We start from the raw sequence: 20,990 nt of genomic DNA, 5'->3' as shown, positions 1-20,990 counted from the left end.
CGAGTCTCCCAGGGATCTCGGCCTGGGCCGGGCCCTCGCCAGCAGCGCTGAGGTACTCACTAGGCCGCCGAGTCGTTGAGCTGGTACTCCCGGGAGCGGCCAAAGCAGGCCTGCACGCCGTCATCTGACCACAGTCTCCGGATCACACTGGCCAGGTCATCTGGCATGATGCCCTGCTCCTCTGCGGTACAGGACAGGGCAAACAGCTGGCGGGCATCGTCCTGGGGGCGGGAGCAGCAGAGTCAGGGAGGCCTCCTGGGGGCAGGGCCAGAGCGCCCCCACTTCGGACCTTTCCTCTGTTTCTCAGTGCGGTGGGTTAAAGACCCCCAGGGAGATGCGGGCAGGGACTCAGTGAAGGGCCGAAGCTTGGAGGTGACTTCCCCACTGTGGCCCTCAGTTCTCCCATCTATCAGACGGGGCCCTCGCTCCCTCCCAAGCTGCAGAGATACGGGAGCTGGTTTCCTCGCCCCTGTCAGCTCTGCAGGGGACTCCGAGGAACTTTCATTTCTCTGGACCTCGGTTTCTCTATCTGTACAATGGCACAGACTTTCCAGCTCAGGGAGGAACTCCAGCCACTGAGGTGGGGCTCCATCTGAAGCTCCTCCATAGGATCACCGAGATGACCAGAGGTCAATCTGAGCTGGCCTGAGACCTTCCAGCACTGGGGAAGCTCCCCCCGCTGACAGCAGCCCGCTCCATCGGTGGAGAGCCAGCCCTCCTCTTAGGGATGCCCTTTTCAGACAGAATCTGATGCTGCCGTCTCCTCCCCCAGCTCCCGGCTCTGCCCTCTGGGGCCAAGAAGAAGGAGTCTTATCTTTCCTCCACATATGTGACAGCCCTTCAAATACCTGCAAACAGCTAGCTATCATTTCCCCACCCCCCACCCACCCAGTCTAGGCTTCTCCAGGCTAAACATCCCCAGTTCCTCCCACAGACGCTCCGATCTCTCTTTTTCTGAAAGGAGAGGCGGCACGGTGGCACGGGGAGCCCGGCCTGGGTGGCAGGAAGGCCAGGCTCAAGGCGAGCCCCTGCACGCTCCCAAGCTCTCTGGGTACCAGGACATGGAGGGCGGGAAGCGCTCCCCAGGTGCCGAAATGGCAGGCTCTGCCCCTGCCCTGAGACAAGGATCTACACCTCTGGCGTAAAACGGCCCGCAGCCGGCCCGGAGAAGGGGACGGGGCAGGAGGACGTACCGCTCTCGAAGGATCCCCAAAGTCGATCTGTAGGTTGCCCATAGCCTTGATAATGGCCATGATGGACTGGATGGTGTTGCTGTAGACCACAGCCTTGTACTGCCGGCACTCCTCCTCCGAGTAACCGTCCTCATGAATAATCCTGCAGGGGGAGGGAAGTCAGACTTCTGCCCTCTGAGCTGGACCTGCCCCCCTGCTCCCCTCCCCGCCCAATTCTGCCCCTCCATTCTTGCACCGGGATGGCCACTGCCTGCTCTAGGTATACTCCAGAGAGAAGGTGTGGCTGCCTTCCTTCCTTGGCGCCGCCCCTGCCAGCACCGGGCCAGGCCAGATGCCAACATGTGAATGACCGAGGAGATGTGGCCCAAGGGGCTACTTCTCACAAAGTTCTGTCTGGTTATTATGCCCCCTGAGCCTCCCAGGGTGTGCGAGGGCCTCACAAGGAGAATGGGGAACCGGCCTCCGTCTCCCGAGAGGCTGCGTGGATAAGTGGAGGATGCCCACAAATCCCAGCAGTGAAAGGGGGGCAGAGGTTGCTGCCCGGCATATCTGGGTCAGGCCTCTGCCAGTGTTCTGTGGGAGACATCAGGCACCCAAGATCACGACTGAGGTGGACGGCAGGGAAGGGGCGAGTCTGGCAAAGTCACGACTGCTGCTGGTACAGTCAGAGCCCCCTGGCTCTGCGCTTCTCCCGATCTGACTCTGATGGGTATTGTGGGGTTTCTCCTCAAAAGAGCCCAAATTCCAGCTCTGATGCTCACTAGCTCTATAACTTTGGGCAAGTTACGCCCCCCAGACCTCAGTTTCTTGAGCTGTAAAATGGGGAAATCTAATGAGACCATTCTCCTAGGTCTGAGTTTTATGAACCCAGTTCCTGCTACTACTCGAGGGAAGATCTGGGCAGAAGGCACAATCCCTTTGGGATCGGGGTAAAGAAAAGGGACATACGGATGGCCAGGCAGCCCTCTCTGTGGACCGCAGGGCCCTGGAGACAGAACACAGACTATCCCAGCTGGGGTGGGGGGGCTGTTTCACCCAAATGGCTCATCTTATCTATCACTCCCAAGACGACCTGCCCAATAGCAAGAGTCTAGCCCACCGCTTGGTCTAACAAGGATCATGATGAGAGTCCCAGGGGGCCGTGGGGCTGCCTGGCCAGTTCTGAAGTATGTTCTTTCCCCAGCTACAGGAGGACTACAGGAGACAAAGGCAGCCCGGGCCAATGGTTAGGGCCCACATGAAGCCACTACCATCATGTCCAGCCCATGCCCCCCATCCACCACGTGCCCCCCCCCCAGCCCTGCACATACACCCCCCCCTGCATGTCCAGGCGCCTCCTTAAACACTTACTTCATCTGCTTAACAATTGTGCTCTTCCCGGACTCTCCGGCACCTGGAAATAAAGGAGGAGAGGTTGGTGACGAGGCAGAATTAGGCCCACTGCCGCCTGGGGCCTGCTCTGATGCTGCAGGGAGGGCTGTGCTGGGAGGACTTTTTCAGGGGCATTTTCGCCCTTCCCGAGGGACACGAGGCCTGTGAGCAGGTGTTCCTAGTCTTGCACGCCCAAGTGTGCCACAGATGTGCCCTGGGCCCAGGCCCCAGCCTCCCCTTCCCCCGTGGGGACCATGCACAGGGGCAGACCGTGGGACATTCCCGGGTGGGATGATGGAGATGGGAGTTGTTTGTATCCTCACATCCAAGCATAAGGCCCTAGAGCGGGCTCGGGAAGGCTCCAAGTTGGGATGGGTTTGGCAATGTTGCTTTTTCCCAGAATAATAATCCTTTCCAGGGAGCCGGCCCATCACTTAACCAAGAGAAGGGCTGCCACCTGCACTGGTGGAGAGCCCGTCAGGGATGATACTGCAGGTGACTTAACATACATCCCAGCTAATCCGGACCACTCACCGCTCCTTTAGCACATCCCGTGCTTTCCTTAAAGAAAAAAGTTATTCTTATGACAAACATCAGCACGTCTCCCTCTACAAAGAGCAGAAGAGGATGACGTACAGAATTTCCACAGCATCCGGGCTGCTCTTTCATCCCACATTTTCTTTTTTTTCCATCCCACATTTTCAACACTGTTTCTCTTTTCCATCTGATTCCCCCTCCCACCAAAGCTCTCCTTGCTAAATCTCCGATGCCCTTCAGGGCCTGACCTCCAACGCCCTCCGGCCCAGAGCCTGCCACAAGTGCCCACCGACTGCGCCAGGCCCTGGGGCCGCCCTGCACTTGAGCCCCAATGATCAGAACCGGCAGGGGCCGCGGAGATCACTCAGTCCGACCCATTCAATTTTCACAGAGCAGAAAAGGGAAGTAGAGCGAGAGGGAAGGAGACCTGGCCCAGTCCTGGGAGGTGGCAGGCAGCAGGAAAGGGATGTCGGGCTCTTTCCACTATGTCAGACTGCCTCCGCTAGGCTCCCACTTCCCCCGTGCAGACCGCTTTCCTGACCCATATCACATTTTGCTTTGTATTACAATTATGTGTGTCCGTACCTCAATTTCCCCATCTGTAAAATGGGCTCTCGAGGTTTGTCACAGCATTCAATCTATGATTCCATGCTAGAGCCTAGGATCTCACCGCCTGCCCCTCAGCCCGGCGTCCCGCACTCAGCAGGCTTTGGTGCAGAGATGGACGGCTGGGGATCAGAGGCACCCAGCAAAGCTTGGCTGGCACTCTGAGCCAGTGACGGCGGCCGCGGCACCCAGGGGAGACGTTGCACGCCCCCAGCAGGGGCCCACGCCCAGACCTGGAGTGCACCAGGCCCAGATCTGCCCCCGACTTCCCCGAGCACAATGGCAGGAACTTGGAACCGAGGTGTGGCCGGGCCGGCCTGGCTTCCGGCCCCATTTCCCCTAGTCAGGAGGGTGGGGATGGTCCCGGGCCTCTGAGGCTCCCTGGGAGGAGGACCCCAACTACAGGCCTTTCCCAGTCTCCCAGCTTCCTTCCAGGAGCCCCGCCTGCCCAGCCTGGGGAGCACCGGACCATGCACCAGGCCGAGCATCGCAGCTCGGCGGTTCCTCCTTCCTGGGTGGCCTTGGACAAGCCTCCCCGTCTTTTGTACTCAAAACTGGGACAACAGAGGCAGCTCCCTCCTCCCCGGGACCTCTGAAGAGCTCTGAGCCTCCCAGACTGCAGGACTGGTGAAGAGCAGCTCCCTCTTCATCCCACACACCAGGACAGGGGCGCAGGAAAGGGGGAGGGAACGGTCTCTGAGCCCCAGAAGGGGCCTCGGGGTCGCCGAGTCTGACCCTCCAAATTTACAGCCGAGCTAAGGGGTCGGAGAAGGACTGAAGTCAGAATTTGAATCCAGAGCCCCTGACGCCAAATGCGGGGCTCTTTCAGAGTTTACATGTCAGGGTCTGGGCTAGTATGAATTTCACACGCACGAGACGGTTCTCTCAAGTCCTTCCTAGGAGCCTGGACATCCGACACTAGGGCTTGCCTGCGGTCCCAAGCTGGGACGCTGCATGTTCTTTGGGATTCTCCACAGTCTAAAAAAGGGGATGGAGGCTTCCCTAGCCCGCCAAGGGGGCCCTGACACCAAGACTGAGACCCTCCACCGTCCTCCGAGACTGCCCCCGGCTCTGGCGCTCCCCGCTGTTTGTTCCTCTTTGCGGCCTCCTCATGGCCTCCCCCTCCTGCCGGCCAGGGAAGGCACCCGTGGGACCGCGAGCCCGTCTGCAGCCTTGAGCCTTTGGCCCCTGCCCTTCTTCAAGCTCCAGAAAAGAGACAGTTTTCTCTGGGTCTCAGGCCGGTGGGGAATCCGAGCCCTCGATAGTAAAAATAACAATGTCTGATTTCTCTGACGCTGCAAAAGTTTTAGAAGATGTTTCTCTCACATCCTTGGCAGGCAGGCTATGCCCGTACAAAGCCCATTTACAGATAAAGAAACTGAGGCACCGATGTAAGTGACTTAAGTGGGATTCTCCCACTTGCTGCCACGGAGAGCCGGGCGGCAGGTGGAAAGGCTGTTCTGACCAGAGGTGAAGACCTCAGAGACCTGATCTCTCCACCTGAGGGTGCCCTCCCCTCTCCTCCCCCTGCCAGTCCCACAGCTTCTCCTCGGGCTTGGAGAAGTCTTTGCAAGGGCTGACAGTGGGGAGCCCGGTGCCCCCCGGGATCCACCACAAGCACCAAGCTGAGAACACAGAAAAGCTATCGAGTGGGCATCCGCCGCTCCAAGTGTGCCATGCTGTTCAGCTGGTAGGACGGGACGGATGATTCGGTGCTCTTGTTCTGGAGCTGAGAGACCTTGTCTTCCTCCTCTCACAGGCCAATGGACCGACAACTCCGATTTACTTGTGCTCACATACGGTAATCTGTATACACTAGGCAGTTAGCAAAAGAATGTTTATGTCAATTTGACAGATAGGGAAACTGAGGCCCAGACAGGTGACTTGAACACGGTCGTACAGTATGGTGTGCAGAGCTGACATTCAAACCTTCAGATCTCAAATCCCGTTTTCCTACTATAGTTCGGCTGCTTTTCTTTGGTTGGTCTCGAAAAGACCCTGAGCGACTGAGCCCCGAGTGGGGTTGGCAGCCCAGCCTGGCGCTGGTAGAAATCTGGGCTCAGGCACAAGCTGCCCTCTGAGCATACCCCGAGCCAGGTGCAGTGGGGGCTGGGAACGGAACTCGTGCCACCCCGGCAGCCAGAGCCTCGCTCTGGAGGATGCAGTAAAATGCTTGTAAAACGTTTGCAAACAAAATGTTAATTAAGCGCTAAGGGCCCTCCTTCCCAGCTAGCCAAGGTCTTCTGGGTTCTCTCTGACTTAGGAGGGGTGGGGAGAGCCACAAGCCCCCTCTCATTTTCTGCTTTTCTTTTCTCTTTTTCAGAAAGTCAAACTCTGTTCCCGGGGAATAATAATCTCACTGAATTCCAAGGAGTGGCTAGCTGGGAGGAGGGAAGCCCAGGGAGTGGTACCATGGGAGGCTCACTGATTTGGGGTCAAGAGCCCACTCTGGGTCCTGGTTCCGTTACTCATGACCCGTGGCATCTGGGGAGGGGCCTTCTCCCTTCCGCCTCAGCTTCCTGACTAGGAGGTAGCCCTACAGGGGGAGGTCTATGTCCTTCCCATGATGAATTCTAAGACTCTGTGGCTGTCCAGGGGTGGAGGGCGGGAGAGCTGCCAGGAAGGCGAGAGACCAGAGCTTGTCACACATGGCACTGCCTGGATAATTGTACCTTGGAGTAAGGGAAGGCTGGGTGGAGAACTGAAGAAGCCCAGCACACAGACGTGGAATCGGGAGCTTTCACGCGGTGTCATTTAGGCCTGGAAGGAGCCTTGTGCATTGTCCAGTCCAAAGCCCTCGTGTAACCAGTGAGTGAGTGACCTGAGGCCCACGGTGGGACGGTGGAAGTCCTCTTCCTCACCGCTCCTCCCTGGTGCTTGCCCCTCACCCGGGATGGCTGACTGGAGGCTGGTGGGCTCGGGGGGACAAGGCCTCCAGTGGCCCTGGTGCCATTGCTGCTGTGCACCACCTCCGACCCACCTCCCAGCCTCTCCAAAGGCTGGCCCGAGGAAGAGACTAATGATTACTGTGGGGAAAGCCTCCCCTGAGGAGAAGGCTTGGCCCTGGCCCCCCGTTTCAGGAGCGGAATGGGGTGGCTGCAGGCCTGGGACCCGCTGGGATGAAGGCGGGAGAGGCAGGACAAAGCCAGAGCTGCCCTCCCACAGGCACAGTCTGGCCTGGGACTCAGCAGACTGGGGCCTAAGACCGTTCGGGGGGAGGGTGCTGATGGGGACACACAAACCACCTCCCAGATACCGGCCAGGCACAGAGAGCTAGAGAGGGCGAGGTAGGGTCAGAAAGGTAGGTTCGAGCTGTCGGTGGCAAGTGGGCACTGGAATAATGGCCACAGGCTGTGAGCCTAAGCAGGGGGGCCGGCTATTTCAATGCCTGGATTCCTGAAATCACACCACCTCTGGGAAGCCCACTCAGACTATGTGGGAGACTCATTCTGGTTTGTACTGGGCTGCCCAACTGACTGGGCAGACACCTGGGGCTGCATCCCAGGCCAATCATCAAGCAGCCCATTCTAGGTCTACTAGTAAGGCAATGGGCCAAGGTTGGGGGGCAGGACCCGCCCTCAAGGAGCTTCCAACCCAGTGGGGAAGGCAGCAAACAAAAGATGTGGGCTGTTATGGGACCAGAGAGGGCCAGCCTGGGGCCAGGGCACCCCTCTTTCACAGATGAGAAAGCTGAGGCACAGGGCAGTCCCTGAGGGTCAATGAAGCATCCAAGGCCAGGTGTGAAGCCGGTCCCTTCTGATTCCAGGGCATTGGGCCTCTATTTCCTGCTGACGCCTGTAGCCTGCTCTGGGGAGGTGGGCTTGGAGGTACGGAGTCATCCTTGGCATTAAGGGACAGGCTGCCAGAGCTTCTGGGGCGGCTAAACAGGACCAGCTGCCTCCCTCAGTCACATCTCCAGTCACCAGGAAATAGGCTCCCTTGTTAATATTCTATCCCAACCCTCAAGGCCAGATCAAATGTCCCCTCCCCAAGAAGCTCTTTCTGTCTGTTTCATCATCTGCAGAGGAGGGGGTTGGACGACATGGCTTTTAAGGGCTCTCTCAGCCCCAGACCCCTGATCTTAAAGCCCAGCAGCCCACCCCTGCCGCACTCTCCTGTCTCTGAGCCCCAGCTGCACTGCTTCCGTGGCTCTCCTGGGGCACCGATCGTGAGCCACCTGATACCCATGGCCTCCCCGCGGTAAGTGACCCGCCCTCTGTTCAGAGGCCCTTCAGAAGTGACCGGGGAGGCGGGAGGCTGGAGCCGAGCTCTGGAAGTACCGGCTTATCGCATTTCAACGACTTCTCAAAGGGAGTTAAGGACTTAATAATGACCAGTCCCCAGCCTCGTACACTTCTTCAAACATCTGGAAGTGCTCTCTTCCTACCCAAGCCCCCTTGATTCTTATCTCCAGAGCAATTCGCAAGAAGGAAGGTGCAGCTGTCCCAGGACTATTATACTAGACACAAAATGGCCTCCACTCCCCACTTCCCAAGGATATACAAGTGGTCTACTTAATTCCCAAGTCCACCCCCACCTAACCTGCCTCCTACCTGGGCTCCCACCTCCCCTCTCTCATCCCCCTCTGCTGAAACTCATTCTTTCCTTCAGTTCAGATACACCTCTTCCACAAAGCATTCTTCCCAGGAAGGAGAGTGATCATCCCCCTCCTCAAATTTCTCTTAACATTTTATTGCCGTTGCTCCTTACCATGTATATACTTAACATGTGCTAGATGATCTTCATGACAACTCTGGGAGATAGGTGATATTATCATCCCCATTTTATAGATGAGGAAACTGAGGAAACAGAGGTGCCCAGTCACACAGCTAATAAAAGTCAAGAGACTGGACTGGAACTCGGATCTTCGGGATCTGCGCTGGTTAGAGTGCCCAACGTTCTATCCACTTTGCCACCTGACTGCCTTGACCTTGCTTCTATATTACTCCTTGTACCTTACTTGTGGGAGGATCCCCTTCCACTCCCCTTCTTGAGGGCAGACCGAGCGTTCGGGACGACGGGGCCGTTTCATTTTGTCAGCACTGAGCCCAGGCCCCCGGAAGTAGCTGGAAACTAATGGACATTTGCTAAATCGCAGCCTGAGACTTCTCCCGCCGATCCACTGGCCTCCCACAGACTTCGGCCCCTACAGGTAGGCTCAAAGTGGAGTTATTCAGGCGGGGCACGGTGTCTGTCCGAAATAAAGCAGCTTGGTCCTAAAGTCAAACACCACTGAAAACCTTGCTCTGGGCTCCAAGGAGGGTCAGTAAGCTCAAACTGCCCTCAAGCCTACCTGCCCGAGATAATTATCTACAGCCCAATCTGGCAGGCTGAACTCCCTTCAACCCAACCTCACTTCCACTCCTCCTCCACAGAGACAACGCCTTTCAATCCATCATTTCAACCACGCTTTGCTTCCACTTCAATTTTATCCTCGAGGCGCAATAAACCCACACTGTCACCCCAACACCCAGGCTCCCACCCAGCTGCTTGCCTCCCTTCTGAAAGGAGGAAAGGAAGCCCCCAGCTTGTCCTCCTGGCTAGGCTGACGCCACCCCAGGCCCGGAGACCTCGCCAAGGTACGAGGTTCCCACCCTTCCCGTCCTCTTCTGGCCCGGGGGGCTCAGCAGCAGGCACACACAGATCCTCAGGAAATAGCTGTCCCGGCCTCTGCCTGGAATACTGAACACCCAGAGGACTGAGAGTAGCCAAGTTGAGCACATACATGTAAAGGGATGCCCTGGATTTTTACAGACATTCCCAAACAGATCCCCCCACAAAACTGGGAGCAGAACCCAGGCCTCCGGGGCCTTCACTCCCAGCCTCGTGATCCATTTATTCTCCAGGCAGGGCCAGACACAGTAAATGGAATGCCAGGTATCAGAAACGGTAAGGTGGCCAGTTTTCCAAGAGCTAATAAGTTCCAGAGCCGGGATTCGAATCCAGGTTCTGATGGCACACAGTTCTCATGTCACAGTGAAGAAAGAAACCCACCCCCAAGGCTAAAGTTCCCCAAGATCGTACAGCAGAGATATGATTATTCTCTCTACTGCACCACTAGAACGGACAGCAGTGCTTTGTAAACTAAAAAAGTACTTCGGGTGAGAGGGGTAACTTATTAATAAATGAGCTGATGTGTGTAAAGTGCACGTTAAAGATCCTTGCTGTCTCCTCTGATCCTCCTCCTTACCAGCACATCCTTCTTCCCCCAGGGCCCAGCCACAGCTGCTGAGAGTGGGGAGAGTGACACCCAGGGAGCCAGGGACGGGCTCTGCCCCCCCAGGCCTGTGGCAAAGAGCATAGTGGTGATAATCAGGCTTAATGAATCTCTCCCAGGCGGGTGCCATCGCATGGGGCTGGAGTGCCAGCAGGCAGATTGGCTCCCTGGGCCCAAGATGCTCTTCTTTCATGGTGGTGGTGGCGGGACAGATCCAAACCAGCATGTCCTAGAAGGGAGGGGGTGACTCAGAGGGGTGCCCTGGAAGAACCAGAATCAGCACAGGGATGGCAGGGATGGCCATCACTCAGGAGGATGATTCAGGTCTGTTCGTTCAGCTTGTATTTATAAAACATTTTTGCGTGTAGAGCGTGACACTGGGCACCAGAGAAATAAGGAACAGGAAAAAGGGGAGGAAATTTGCTAAGCACCAAATACATGCCACATACCGTGCTAAGCACCTTACAATATTGTCTCATCTAGTCCCCAACAGCCCTGGGAAGTAGGTGCTGTTATGCCCATTTTGCACAAACCGAGGTCTGACCAGGGTTGCACAGCCGAAGTCACGTTTGAACTCGGGGCTTTCGGACTCCAGGTTCAGTGCTCCATCTACTGTGCCACCTACCTGCCCACAAATAGGAAACTTAGACAAAGAGCCCGCGAAGTTCCAGGGCCAGGAGAAGCTTTCTGGGGGAGGCGGCAGGTGGGACGGGTAAGAAGCCACTGGCAGAGCGGGGCGCACACACCTTACACGAATATGGAGCACTAGGAACGCCAGGGAGCGGACTCCGTCTCTTGGTAGACAAGAGGAAACCATGAGCAGTTTTGAGTGGGAGGGACGGAACCAGATCTGTGTGTCGCCTAAGGAAGAAGAGTCTGGCAGGACTAGGAGGGAAGGGATGTGGGGTGTCAGGACAACAGTTCCAGGAGAGCGGGAATGAGAGGTGCCGGCTCAGGTTGTTGGGGAAGGACAGAGGGGTGTGAGAGACGCTGTGGGCGAGGGCAAATTCCCTTGAACTCTTGGGGCTCCAAGCCGGGGAGGTAAGAGGGACTCCTGGCTCCCCAGGGGACGGGAGGAGAGGGCCGGCAGAGCAGAAGGTCCATAGAGTTTCCGGGATTAGAGCAGGAGGAGGCCTTGGCTTTACGGGGCACAAACCCCTGAGGGATTAAGTCGGATGGCTGGCTTTCATATGGAGACAGAAGAAGATCCAATCTCAAGCTTCTCCATTTGCTCCTTCCACCCCCCAGATCCCCTTGGGAGAGAGTGGGTCCGCTGAGTGGTCCCGACTCCCCCAGTTCCGGCTCAGCGCCGGGAGCGGGCACAGAGGCTCACCGGTCGGATGGCCGTGGCAGCCCCCGCTTACACCCAGCCTTCCCTCTTGCAGAAAAATGGACTCCAAGTGTCTAATGATAGGGCTGCTGAGTCACATGCCTTGGGGAAGAGACATTTAGAGGGGGAGGCAGGAGGAGAAAAGCGAAGGATTATGCTAAAATTAACCTGTCGTCAAAACACAAGTATTCATTTTGCTGAAGAAAAAAAGAGTCAGTAGGGAAGAATGTGCTGCAGAGGGCTGACGCAGGCAGGGACCGGGAGGGTCCGCGGTGTGTGTGCTGCGGCGTTAGTGCGGATGAGACAAGCTAGGGAGATCACGTCCCCAGATCAGAGACTTCTCCAGCTGGGAAGGACCTTGAGGTCATCTAGTCCAGAGGCCGAGGCCACATCCCGTGAGCAACTGCTCGGACTGAGGATGTTTATCCTGGAGAAGACTCCCTGCGGCCGTGACTGTGGCCTCAAGTACCTCGGGGCTAACGGGCAGACTCATCTGTTCAGCCCCAGAGAGTGGGGGGGAGGGGAGAAGACCGAGGGAAGCAGATTCCGGCTTAATGCCCGAAGGCCTTCCCAACAAGTGGAGCCGTCTAAAATAGGAAAGCCCGCAGAGACAAGTAATGAGATCCCCGTCATTTAAGAGTGTTCAAATGGAAGTGGAAGTTTCCTGTTTTAAGAGAAGAGGCGTACAGAATCCCCAGATACCGAGCTGAGACCTTGGAGGCGTCCGAGCCCTGTTTCCCTCATCGTACAAACGGGGAAGCTGAGGTCCAAGGTCTGGGATCTGGCTCAGCTGTTTATTAGCTGGGGGACCCTGGGGAAATCAATGAACCCCTGTGACCCTCATCTCCCCCTGCATTACCTACCACATCTGGCCGCCATAAACCGTACACTGTTACAGAAAAATGATTTATTATTACTCAGTCACCAGCTGGGCTCAAGAACTTTCTAAGTCTCTCCCAACTCTGAAGGCCAGACTTCTCCCGTCTTGGGCAGGAACCGCTGGGGCCCCGTGCCAGGTCTAGGAGAGGCAGCTCTGCTCAGGCCGCCCACAGGCCAACGCAGGGCAGCTCTGGGGATGCCGGAGCCTTCCTCATCGGTGGTTTAGCAAGCTGGCAATAATGCGTCATGAGAGATGGCCGTGCCTTTTGTTTCTCTTTTTATGAAAAGCTTGCTGTTTGGTGATTTCATTATAAGTCTGTCAGGTTTTTCTGTAACATTTAATACTTTAAAAGTTGTCAGGAGTGATTCATGGGGAAGTGAGATGTTCCCACCTGCCCATCAGAGTGCTGTGGAAGGTGCCCCTTGCCAGCCCTGTCCCACAGGGAGGGAGCTAACCCAGGGGCTCCCGGGATGAGGAAGCCCCAGGGTAGGAAAGTGGCCCCACTGCCAGCCCCCACTTTGGGCCTCAGCTTGCGCAGAGCCGCGACTGGCCCCGCCTGACTCACCCTCCCATCCTGCGTTCTCTGGGGGGCCGGCCTCAGGAATTGCCACGTGGCCCCCACGTGGGGACAGAGGAGTGGGCGGGAGTGGTTTAAGACTACCCAAGCCCTTGGGGCCAAACAGTGGCCCTTAAAAATGCGGCTAATTTGGGTTTCTGGGAATCGGGGGAGGTTCTGTGGTTGTCCCTAACTACTGCTGTGTGTGTATATGTGAGTGGAGGGGAACACATGAGTTTAGAAAGTCCAGTCATTCATCAGCAAGGAGCTCGGAGAAAAGCGGTCTTGGGTGGGGAGTGGGGATGGGGAGAAAGGAAAAGAACACAATTGTCTTCAAGCACTTGAAGCAGGAAAGTGGGATCTGTCTTACTCAGCTCGGCCACAAAGGGCAAAGGGAGGTGCGATGGCACAGAGGGGGGATGGGGGGAGTTCTAGAGTCACGTTTTGTCTTACTCTAAAGAAAATCTTCCTAACCATAAGAGTCATCCCCAAAGAAATGGACACTCCAGCTCCAGGCAAGATGGGGAGAGAAGTCACTGCACAGACATCTCCAAGCAGAGTTTACTGCTGGGAAACTGCCCAGGCCCAGTGCGGGGCTGGGTGCTCTGAGATTCTGCAAACCTGTGGAGGAAAGAGATGTACCTGGCAATCCACCATTCTTACTGGTTTGCCCCAAGTAGGCTCAAGGGGCGGGAAGCCAAGGTCAGGGCCCTAGCCTTGCCCGCCCAAGGGCACCAACCAGGGGGGTCGGGGAGAGAATCCATAGGTCCCCAAGATCGGGAGACAGGAGAAGGGGGCTGCCTCAGGTGAGGCTGACCCCAGCCTGTGTAGATGCTCGAAGGAGCTCTGAAGAAGTCAAACCTCCCCTCATTTCAGAGCAGGGGGGGTGGGGGGGAGGGGCAAAATGAAGTCTCCCACAACGTTCTAGCCCCAGACCCCCGTCCCTGTTTGTCCAGTTTCCTGGTTGAGAGGCACAAGGGGTCACTTACTCTATCCCCGCGCCACTAATCTCAGCCTCATGCCTAATGCTGGCCTCCGGCCCAGGGCCTGGGAGACGAGCCTGCCACATGGCCAAACCACGAGGCAGGCCACATTCTTGTGGACAGCCCGGCTTCCAGAAAGGCTAAGCTGGGGGAGGGAGGGGCTCAGGGCGTTCTTACCCAGGGAGAATAAGGCCTGCCCTCACAGAAAGGGGGAGGGACCCGGTGGGGCAGCGGTGGTAGAGAGAAAAGGCAGGGGAGAGATGGGAAAAAGGGATACAGAAAGGCACTCAGAGCTTCTAACCAACTGTGGGCAGGAGAGTCTGAGACGAGGAGACTGAGCCTGGACGAGCGGTCTAGTCAGAGGCAAAAATGGGCTCAGCATCCCCTGTCCAGTGCCTGTTTGTGACAAGCCTGGGGCTAACGACCGCGCCCGTGGGGATGGCTCGGGCCGGTCCTCTCAGACTGGTCCTCTTGGACTGGCAGAGATCTCTTTGCTGTCCCCCACGCCGCCCCCTAAACTAGCTCCCGCAGTGCAGCCCGGCCTTCCCAGGCCCACCTCCCAGGGACCCCTCGTCTCTCCGGCAGGGTGACCTGAAAGGGACCGGGAGGGCGTGCGGGACTTTCATCAGGCCCGAGCTCAGGTTTTCTGGGCCCGCGGGGCAGGAGGCCCGTGTGAGGGGAAGACAGAGAAGAGCAAGAGTGGGCTGTTGCCCTCAGGGAGGTTCCAGACTCAGGACAGGGCACAGAGACGTGGGCAGCCCCAGTGCCAGGCAGGCTGTTCTAAGAACATCAGAAACGCCGAGAGCACACGGGCGTACACGGGCGTTCCGCCTAGCTAGGGCGCAGTGGGGAGTGGGGCTCTCTCGCAAGCCATTTTCCTGTGTGACTATGGCAAGGTGTTCAGCGCCCCTGGGCTTCGGTAAAACAAGCCTGGGTAAGGTCCTCTCTGGCCCTACGTCCCACAGTTCTCTCAGGGCCGCTCCTGTGCCCCTCCCCTCTACTCCCCCAGGCTCTTCTTGCACAGATGAAACAGGCTGGTGTCTATCTCTGTCTCCCTGCCCCAGAACTTGTAGTTAACATCTGCCGGCTCCGGTATATACTCTTTAATTATGGATGCCAGTTGGGCTCTGCGTCCTTCCATCCTCAGCCTACCACCGGAGGGAGATGGGCTCCCGAGCCAGCCATCTCCCCCCTCCCCACACTTGCATCCTAGAGCATCCCTTCAAAAGATACCTCGAACCTTCACTCATGAACTCAGGGAGGACGCGCCCCCCCACCAGCCGTGAGCGACTGAAGCTTGTGAGGGATTCCCTCATATTCGGACCCTCCATCTGCAGATGGCTGTTCTTGGGCCCTGAACCCAAGGGGAGAAACTCTGATAGTGCAGAGTGGCTGGGCTCAGGGTGGCGGAAGTCTCGTTTTGGGGGCACGAGGGAGCTTCCTCCTTGGACTGTGTGGCTATGGCAAGGGAAGTGCTTTGGAAATCTTAAAAGGAGAAAGTGGAGTTATTATTGTTATAATTTTCCATAGGGAAGAGGAGGCTTTCAAAATAAGAGTTAACTCTTCCTTTTGAGGGAGGAAAGAAGGTGTCCATGGGACTGAGGTGTTGCCCTGGCCCCGCTCAATGGAAGATTAGAAGAAAGCTTCAGATTCGAGGAGAACGGGACCCCATGGAGGAAGTCAGATGCCTCCTGAGAGGGGCTGCCGTCCGTCTGAAGTCCAGCAGCGAGGCAAGGCCCCACGGCAGATGCCTCCGGTCACTGCTAAGACGGGCAACACCTTGGAGGCATTCCTAGGAGAAGCGACGACGACGGCCCCCACTTTTCCCAGTCCCAAGAGAACAATGTGCTGCAGTCCGTTGGTCTCAATCAGGAACACTGATAACATCAGCTCCCGTTCCCAGAGTGCTTTTAAGGTCACAAAGCACCCCCTCTCACTCTGCCCTTTATGAGAGGTGGTACAATTTTTATTTACCCCATTTTCCAGATAAGGAAACTGACATTCAGGGAGTTTAAATGATTTGGCCCCGGGTCACAGAGATGGTAAATGATGTGGGCAGATACCTCAGATATCTCCTGGCAGAAACGTTAAAGAGTGCCACACCGGAACGAGGTTGGAAGGAGGGGCTGTCAGGCTGGCCGCTGAGCCATTTCCTGGAGAAGGGCCGGAGGAATCTGAAGTCTATCAGCTGGTGCACATTCAGTGACCTCGGGGGCAGGTCAACCTCCTCCATGTTCCTACTCCAAAGAACAGCCATAGCCAAGTCCAGTTCACAGTCGCCCTCATAGCCCCTCCATAGCCCACGGGAAAGGAATGCAGGAGGGTTCAGGAGCATCCACGCCTCCCATTTGCTCTGGGCCTGGATTCAGGAATGGCTCCTTTGTTCAAAGCATACAGGAAGCGTACCTGGCTGCCCAGGCCCCACCCAGACTCCTCTCTCTCCAGCCTTTTTTTTAATGGGCTGCAGGGATGGTTGGGGAGAAGTAATTAATGAACCCACTGCTTGCTTAGCTGTTTGGCAGAGGGGCAAGGTGAAACAGGAGCTGTGTTTTCTCACGGAGGCATCCTTGCCCCAAATCCTGAATTGAAAAGCAGGCGCATAGTTAGCTTGGTCTTCCTTGTATCTTAGAACACATTTTTTTCAAGGTAAGAAGAAACTCTCACAGCCAGGATTCTCAAGAAGCCTGGGCCCATAAGCTAGAGAATGGACCAGAAAGGCTCCCGGGAGGTTGCCAGGTATAGAGAATTCATTTTCTGTGAGGAGCTCAAAAACTGTTCCCTTCCTGGAATGAGACATGGAACAGGTATAACGATCCCCAGTTCTCCGATGCATTAATTCATGTCAAGTTAAGGCTCTGTTAGACTAGGACCAGAAAGCCTATTTCGCATCAGCTGGGATCCTCGGAATGCCCCCGGCTTCAGGCTGGGCACTTCACTGCACTAAATGAAAGCTGACATAACTCACAAGGTAAGACAGAGCTGAGGGCCAGACCGACCGCCCGAAGTCCTGGAACTGGGGTGAGAATAAGTCTGGGAAATGCAGTGGTGGCTGGGATAACTTGGGCAGAAGGCCACTGGGTACAGGTTGGGCCCAGTGCAAGAGCACAAGAAGCCCACCCCAGGCAGGCAAATCTAGAGCTGTAGATGATGGCAACACCCTTGGAGAATGCTCCTTCTCCTCCAGCTTTAGACGCCACAGCCCAAACAACCAAGATCGGACCAGTAGGAAAGTGATGGGAAACATGGGCAACCGAAGATTCACTGAAGAAAGATGAATTTGCTTCCAGGGTTGTGAGCAAATAAGGCCTGTCTCTAGGATAGGAAACTGAGGTTTGACTCCAAGGTCACCCTCTGCCCCTGACGGAACAGTCTTTAACCTTGCTCATTTCCCTCTTCCCAGTATCACTGTGTGTGTGGTCTTACAGATAAGACTTTATCTCATTATCGCACACCATCTTCCCATCTTACAGAGAAGGGCCACCAAAGTTTAGCGCTTTGCTCGATATCATACAAGGAGCAACAGAGCGTGTTATTTTCTACTCTAGTAGCCAATACCAGCCTGCTTCTGGTCTGCAGACTTCTCCCTTTTTCTCCTCACTGATTGTAAACTCTGAATGATCTGTACCCCACTCATTTAATTCCCAGAGCCTTCCACGAAGGCAATATTAACTAAATTAAAATTTCCTGAACTGAATTAAGCAAAAGGCCAGTCATTCCAAATTGAGAAATCTTTACCAGCGATGGGGTCTTTCTAAGAAAAATTATGCTTTTATCTATATGAGATCCTGGCTCCCGGCAGCTCCCCTGACCCACTGAGTACTACAGAACCATACCTTAATGTCTATGGGTTCCTGAATTCCGATGGGAAGGGTGCTCAGCCCCCACGCTTGGCCCAGCTGGGCAGGAGAAAAGGAAGTCCTACAGAAGCTGATCCATTTCTCTCCATTGAGGGAAATCAGCAAGTCATACCCTGCTGTGGCTCTGGGCACATACACAAAGACCAGGCCGGCAGCCACAACTTTCCTCGGGTCCCTTCTGGACGAGGGCAAGGCAGGTCTCCTGCGTCAATGGTAACTACCAAGATCTGGCTCCAAGGGCCCAGGCAGCAGGGCCCACAGCAGGCCAAAGTCAGCCCCTCCTCAGGACAAAGAGCTTTTTTACTTAGCATCCGGCTGCGAGGACTCAGGCTGAGGAATCCTATCAAGCTTCCCCATTCCACTGCCTGAGCCAATCAGAAAGCCAGGGGCTCCTGCAGGGTGCAGAAAACACACTGAATTTTGAGTCAGAAGCCTTGGGTTCAGACTGTTCTGCTTCTGTGAACTGGGAGGAGTTACTAGGTCTCAGCTTCCTCATCTGTAAAAAGAGACTGGACTAGATAGCCTCTAAGGTCTTGTCTAATTCTAAACCTATAATCCTGGGATCATAGGGATACTCTAATTAATTCAACCTTCTGGTCAAGTGAAAGCTGGTATAAATACATCAGAAGATTACTGAGTTTCATAATAGGATTGCTCAGGATCACTGAATTTCAGCTTGGAGATGCTCTAAAGTTACTCCCTTGGCCCCACCCAATTCTACAGAGGCAGGAAACGGAGACTCAGAGGGTTGAGAGTATGTTCCCAGGCTCACAGGCAGGGACTCTTGCCCCTTGGAGGCCACGGCTCCAGGCTGGCTAGCCTCATGAGACTCAGGGAGGCGGGCCACCTCATGGGCATTCCCAGCCCCCGGGGTTAGACCAGTTAGCTGGGGATTCCTGGCTGTGGAGGGTGTTCCTAGACTACCACCTGCTTTCCTCCTTTCCTAGAGAAGAACGGGAGATGTTTGGACAGGGCCCATTTCAGCTAGATTGCACCCCCTGGCTCTGTCAGGTACTCCATTCCTAGCCAAGGGGTTGACACTCAGCAGCCAGAAATCCTGGAGGTGATACTGTGACAGATGGACACTTCCCCACGAAGAACACGAGTCCTAAACAATATTCCCTGGGGCCCCTCAAGTGCTAGGCTGCTTCTAGGCCTTCCCAACTGCAAGCTGCCACTTCTTCCTAGCTCTGGCAAAGCCCATTAGCCAGAGGTGATGGTTTCTTGAGAGCTGTAAAAACAGGAGCATCTGCTGAGCCTGGCTCTGGGAGCGGTAATTACCACAAGGCTGCTCTTCATTACTGCATCTGGTCCCCACTCTTGCTCTCTACCTGCCTCCCTCCAGTGACAGAAGAAATTAACCCGATAGTTACCATCCTACTCTGCTCAGGCTCCAGCCTGAGCCTCTTCCGCTTAAAAGGAAGAGCTCAGGCAGAACAAGGATGGGGCTGAAGGACCAGGGACAGAGCTGCTGGGAAGCCAATGAGCAGGTCCTAGAGGGCAGCCTCTCTGATTCTGGGGCCGATCAGCCCAGCTCACTGGTACTAATTATCACCTCGGATTCCCCTCAGGGCTGAGAAGGGCATGGGGAATTGGCCTATTACCCAGTCAGAGAATCACATAATCCAAGACTTGGAAGGAAGCTCAGAAGCCTAACAGGCTGAGCCCCATCTGAAGTGAAATCATTCTTCCTCCTATCCTAGTCCCTCTAGACTTGAAGAACAGGAGGTAAAATGGAAAGTACTTAAGAGCTAGGAGGCTCTGGTCACAGGTCCCATTCCCCTCTCTGGGACTTAAATTTCTTCACCTGTAAAATGGGATTACTCCAGTCACTCTCACAGAATGCTGAAGGGAGTTGGTGGAGCTGTGGCCATCCTGCTACCCCATTGCCAGGCTGAAAATTACTTTACTATCTTTCTTCTCCCACAAAAGAGCCTCAGTCTTTTTCTGCTAAGAGTTGGGAGGAAACTTGCCTTAAGTTATGGAATGGCCTTTACCACCCAGAGTCACTGGCCACGGAAAAGGACAGAGGAAAGGACCACAACAGAGGGGCTCCCAGGCAGGAAACCATCCTCATTGAGTCAGAAAAGTAAGGATAAGCCTTGACAAATGTGGAAGAAACCCTCCTTCAATCATTTCTCTTTCCCTTTCCCCTCCCCCTGACCTTGAGGCAAGCCAGGGACATCACCTTTATTCTAAAACCTAATTCTGACCTCCTTTATTTATGTCACAGAATTTAGATCTGAAAAGAAGAAAACCTAATCCAATCCCTCCATTTTACCAAAGGGGAAAAAGTGAGGTCCAGAGTGAGGAAGTGACTCTCTCAGGCCACATAGTCCGCAGCAGAAATGGGATTGGAATTCAGGTCCTAGTTTTACTTTTCTGTGCTCACTCACTGGATCAGCAGAGGCCTCAGTGGTAAAGAAAATTCAACCCTTTGCTCCATTCTCCAAAGCCCATTAATGTTGAGAACAAACAGTTGTTAAGCTCTCTCCCCTGTGTACATAAGGAACTGTGGAGCGAGGTGATCAGGGACACTTAGAAACAACTGGCTGTGGATGGTGGAGACCTATCAGGTACATCCCCCCTAGACCTTTTGTGACTAAGAGAAACTGATGTCTGACCTAGTCAAATTTTCCACCTAGGGCTAATAGAATGGATCTGTGAACCCGAGCCTTGTTAAAGAGAAATCTGAGTGCTGCCCGTTGAGAAAGCCCATTTTCTCACTGTCCTGCTGGCTCAAAACCACTGTTTGGGACAAATTATTTTAACGATCCGCTTCCAGGAAGGAAAATGCTGCTAACCAGCCACCGGCCCTGCCCTCCCTGGGCCAGCAAAGCCACAAGAAAACATTCCTCAAGACGAAAAACCTTGGCTGGTCCGGAAGCCATCAGAGGAGAGCCAGGAATGGAGTCACCATAAGAGGAACAAGGTCATATGGAGAAATTTTCAAAATTCTAAATCCCAATGTCCAGAACATGAGTACAAGAGATAGAGACAAAGAGGTTTGACTAGCAACACAACACACAGTTAGGCCCACCTCTTCAGGAAATAAGGGAATGGTTAAGGAATGTGGTCCCTAGAAGCTTGGCCACTTGGTCCACAACCACAGCCTTAGGGGAAAGAGTTACCTCACTGGAGAAACACAGAAACAAAATAAAGGGGCGTTACCTTAGGATCATGGGATCACAGATTTGGAGCCAAAAGGGGTCTTAAATGTCATCTAGTCCAGGGCTTCTTAAACTGTGGATATGGGGTGATGCAACTGAATGGGGGGTTGCAAAAAATTTGGTAACATTAAAAGGCATCAAATATTTCACCAAGATTTAATTCTTATGTAAAAATAACCACATCTATCTCATTATTATGCACATTTGCTTTCTTTTTAAATAAATGATGTATATATACACCAAAGAATTATTTTAAAATACATTTCTTTATGACTTATTATCAGTAAATG

General features: G+C 54.8%; 1 protein-coding gene across 1 annotated transcript in view; it reads right to left on the bottom strand.

Moving 5' to 3' along the window:
- The window catches only part of GNAI2 (G protein subunit alpha i2), an 87,197-nt gene that overhangs the window by 23,766 nt on the left and 42,441 nt on the right, over positions 1-20,990 (bottom strand). The window contains exons 2-4 of the mRNA XM_074283314.1: positions 2,544-2,586; positions 1,194-1,335; positions 61-221 (exon numbers count right to left, since the gene is read on the bottom strand). Of these exons, the coding sequence (XP_074139415.1) occupies positions 61-221; positions 1,194-1,335; positions 2,544-2,586 (346 nt within the window). The remainder of the gene's footprint in view (positions 1-60; positions 222-1,193; positions 1,336-2,543; positions 2,587-20,990) is intronic.

This window comes from Sminthopsis crassicaudata, chromosome 1, assembly GCF_048593235.1.
Source record: "Sminthopsis crassicaudata isolate SCR6 chromosome 1, ASM4859323v1, whole genome shotgun sequence".
NCBI classification, from domain to species: Eukaryota; Metazoa; Chordata; class Mammalia; order Dasyuromorphia; family Dasyuridae; genus Sminthopsis; species Sminthopsis crassicaudata.
Note: the sequence above shows the minus strand (reverse complement) of the source record. Positions and strands in the feature narration are given on the sequence as shown.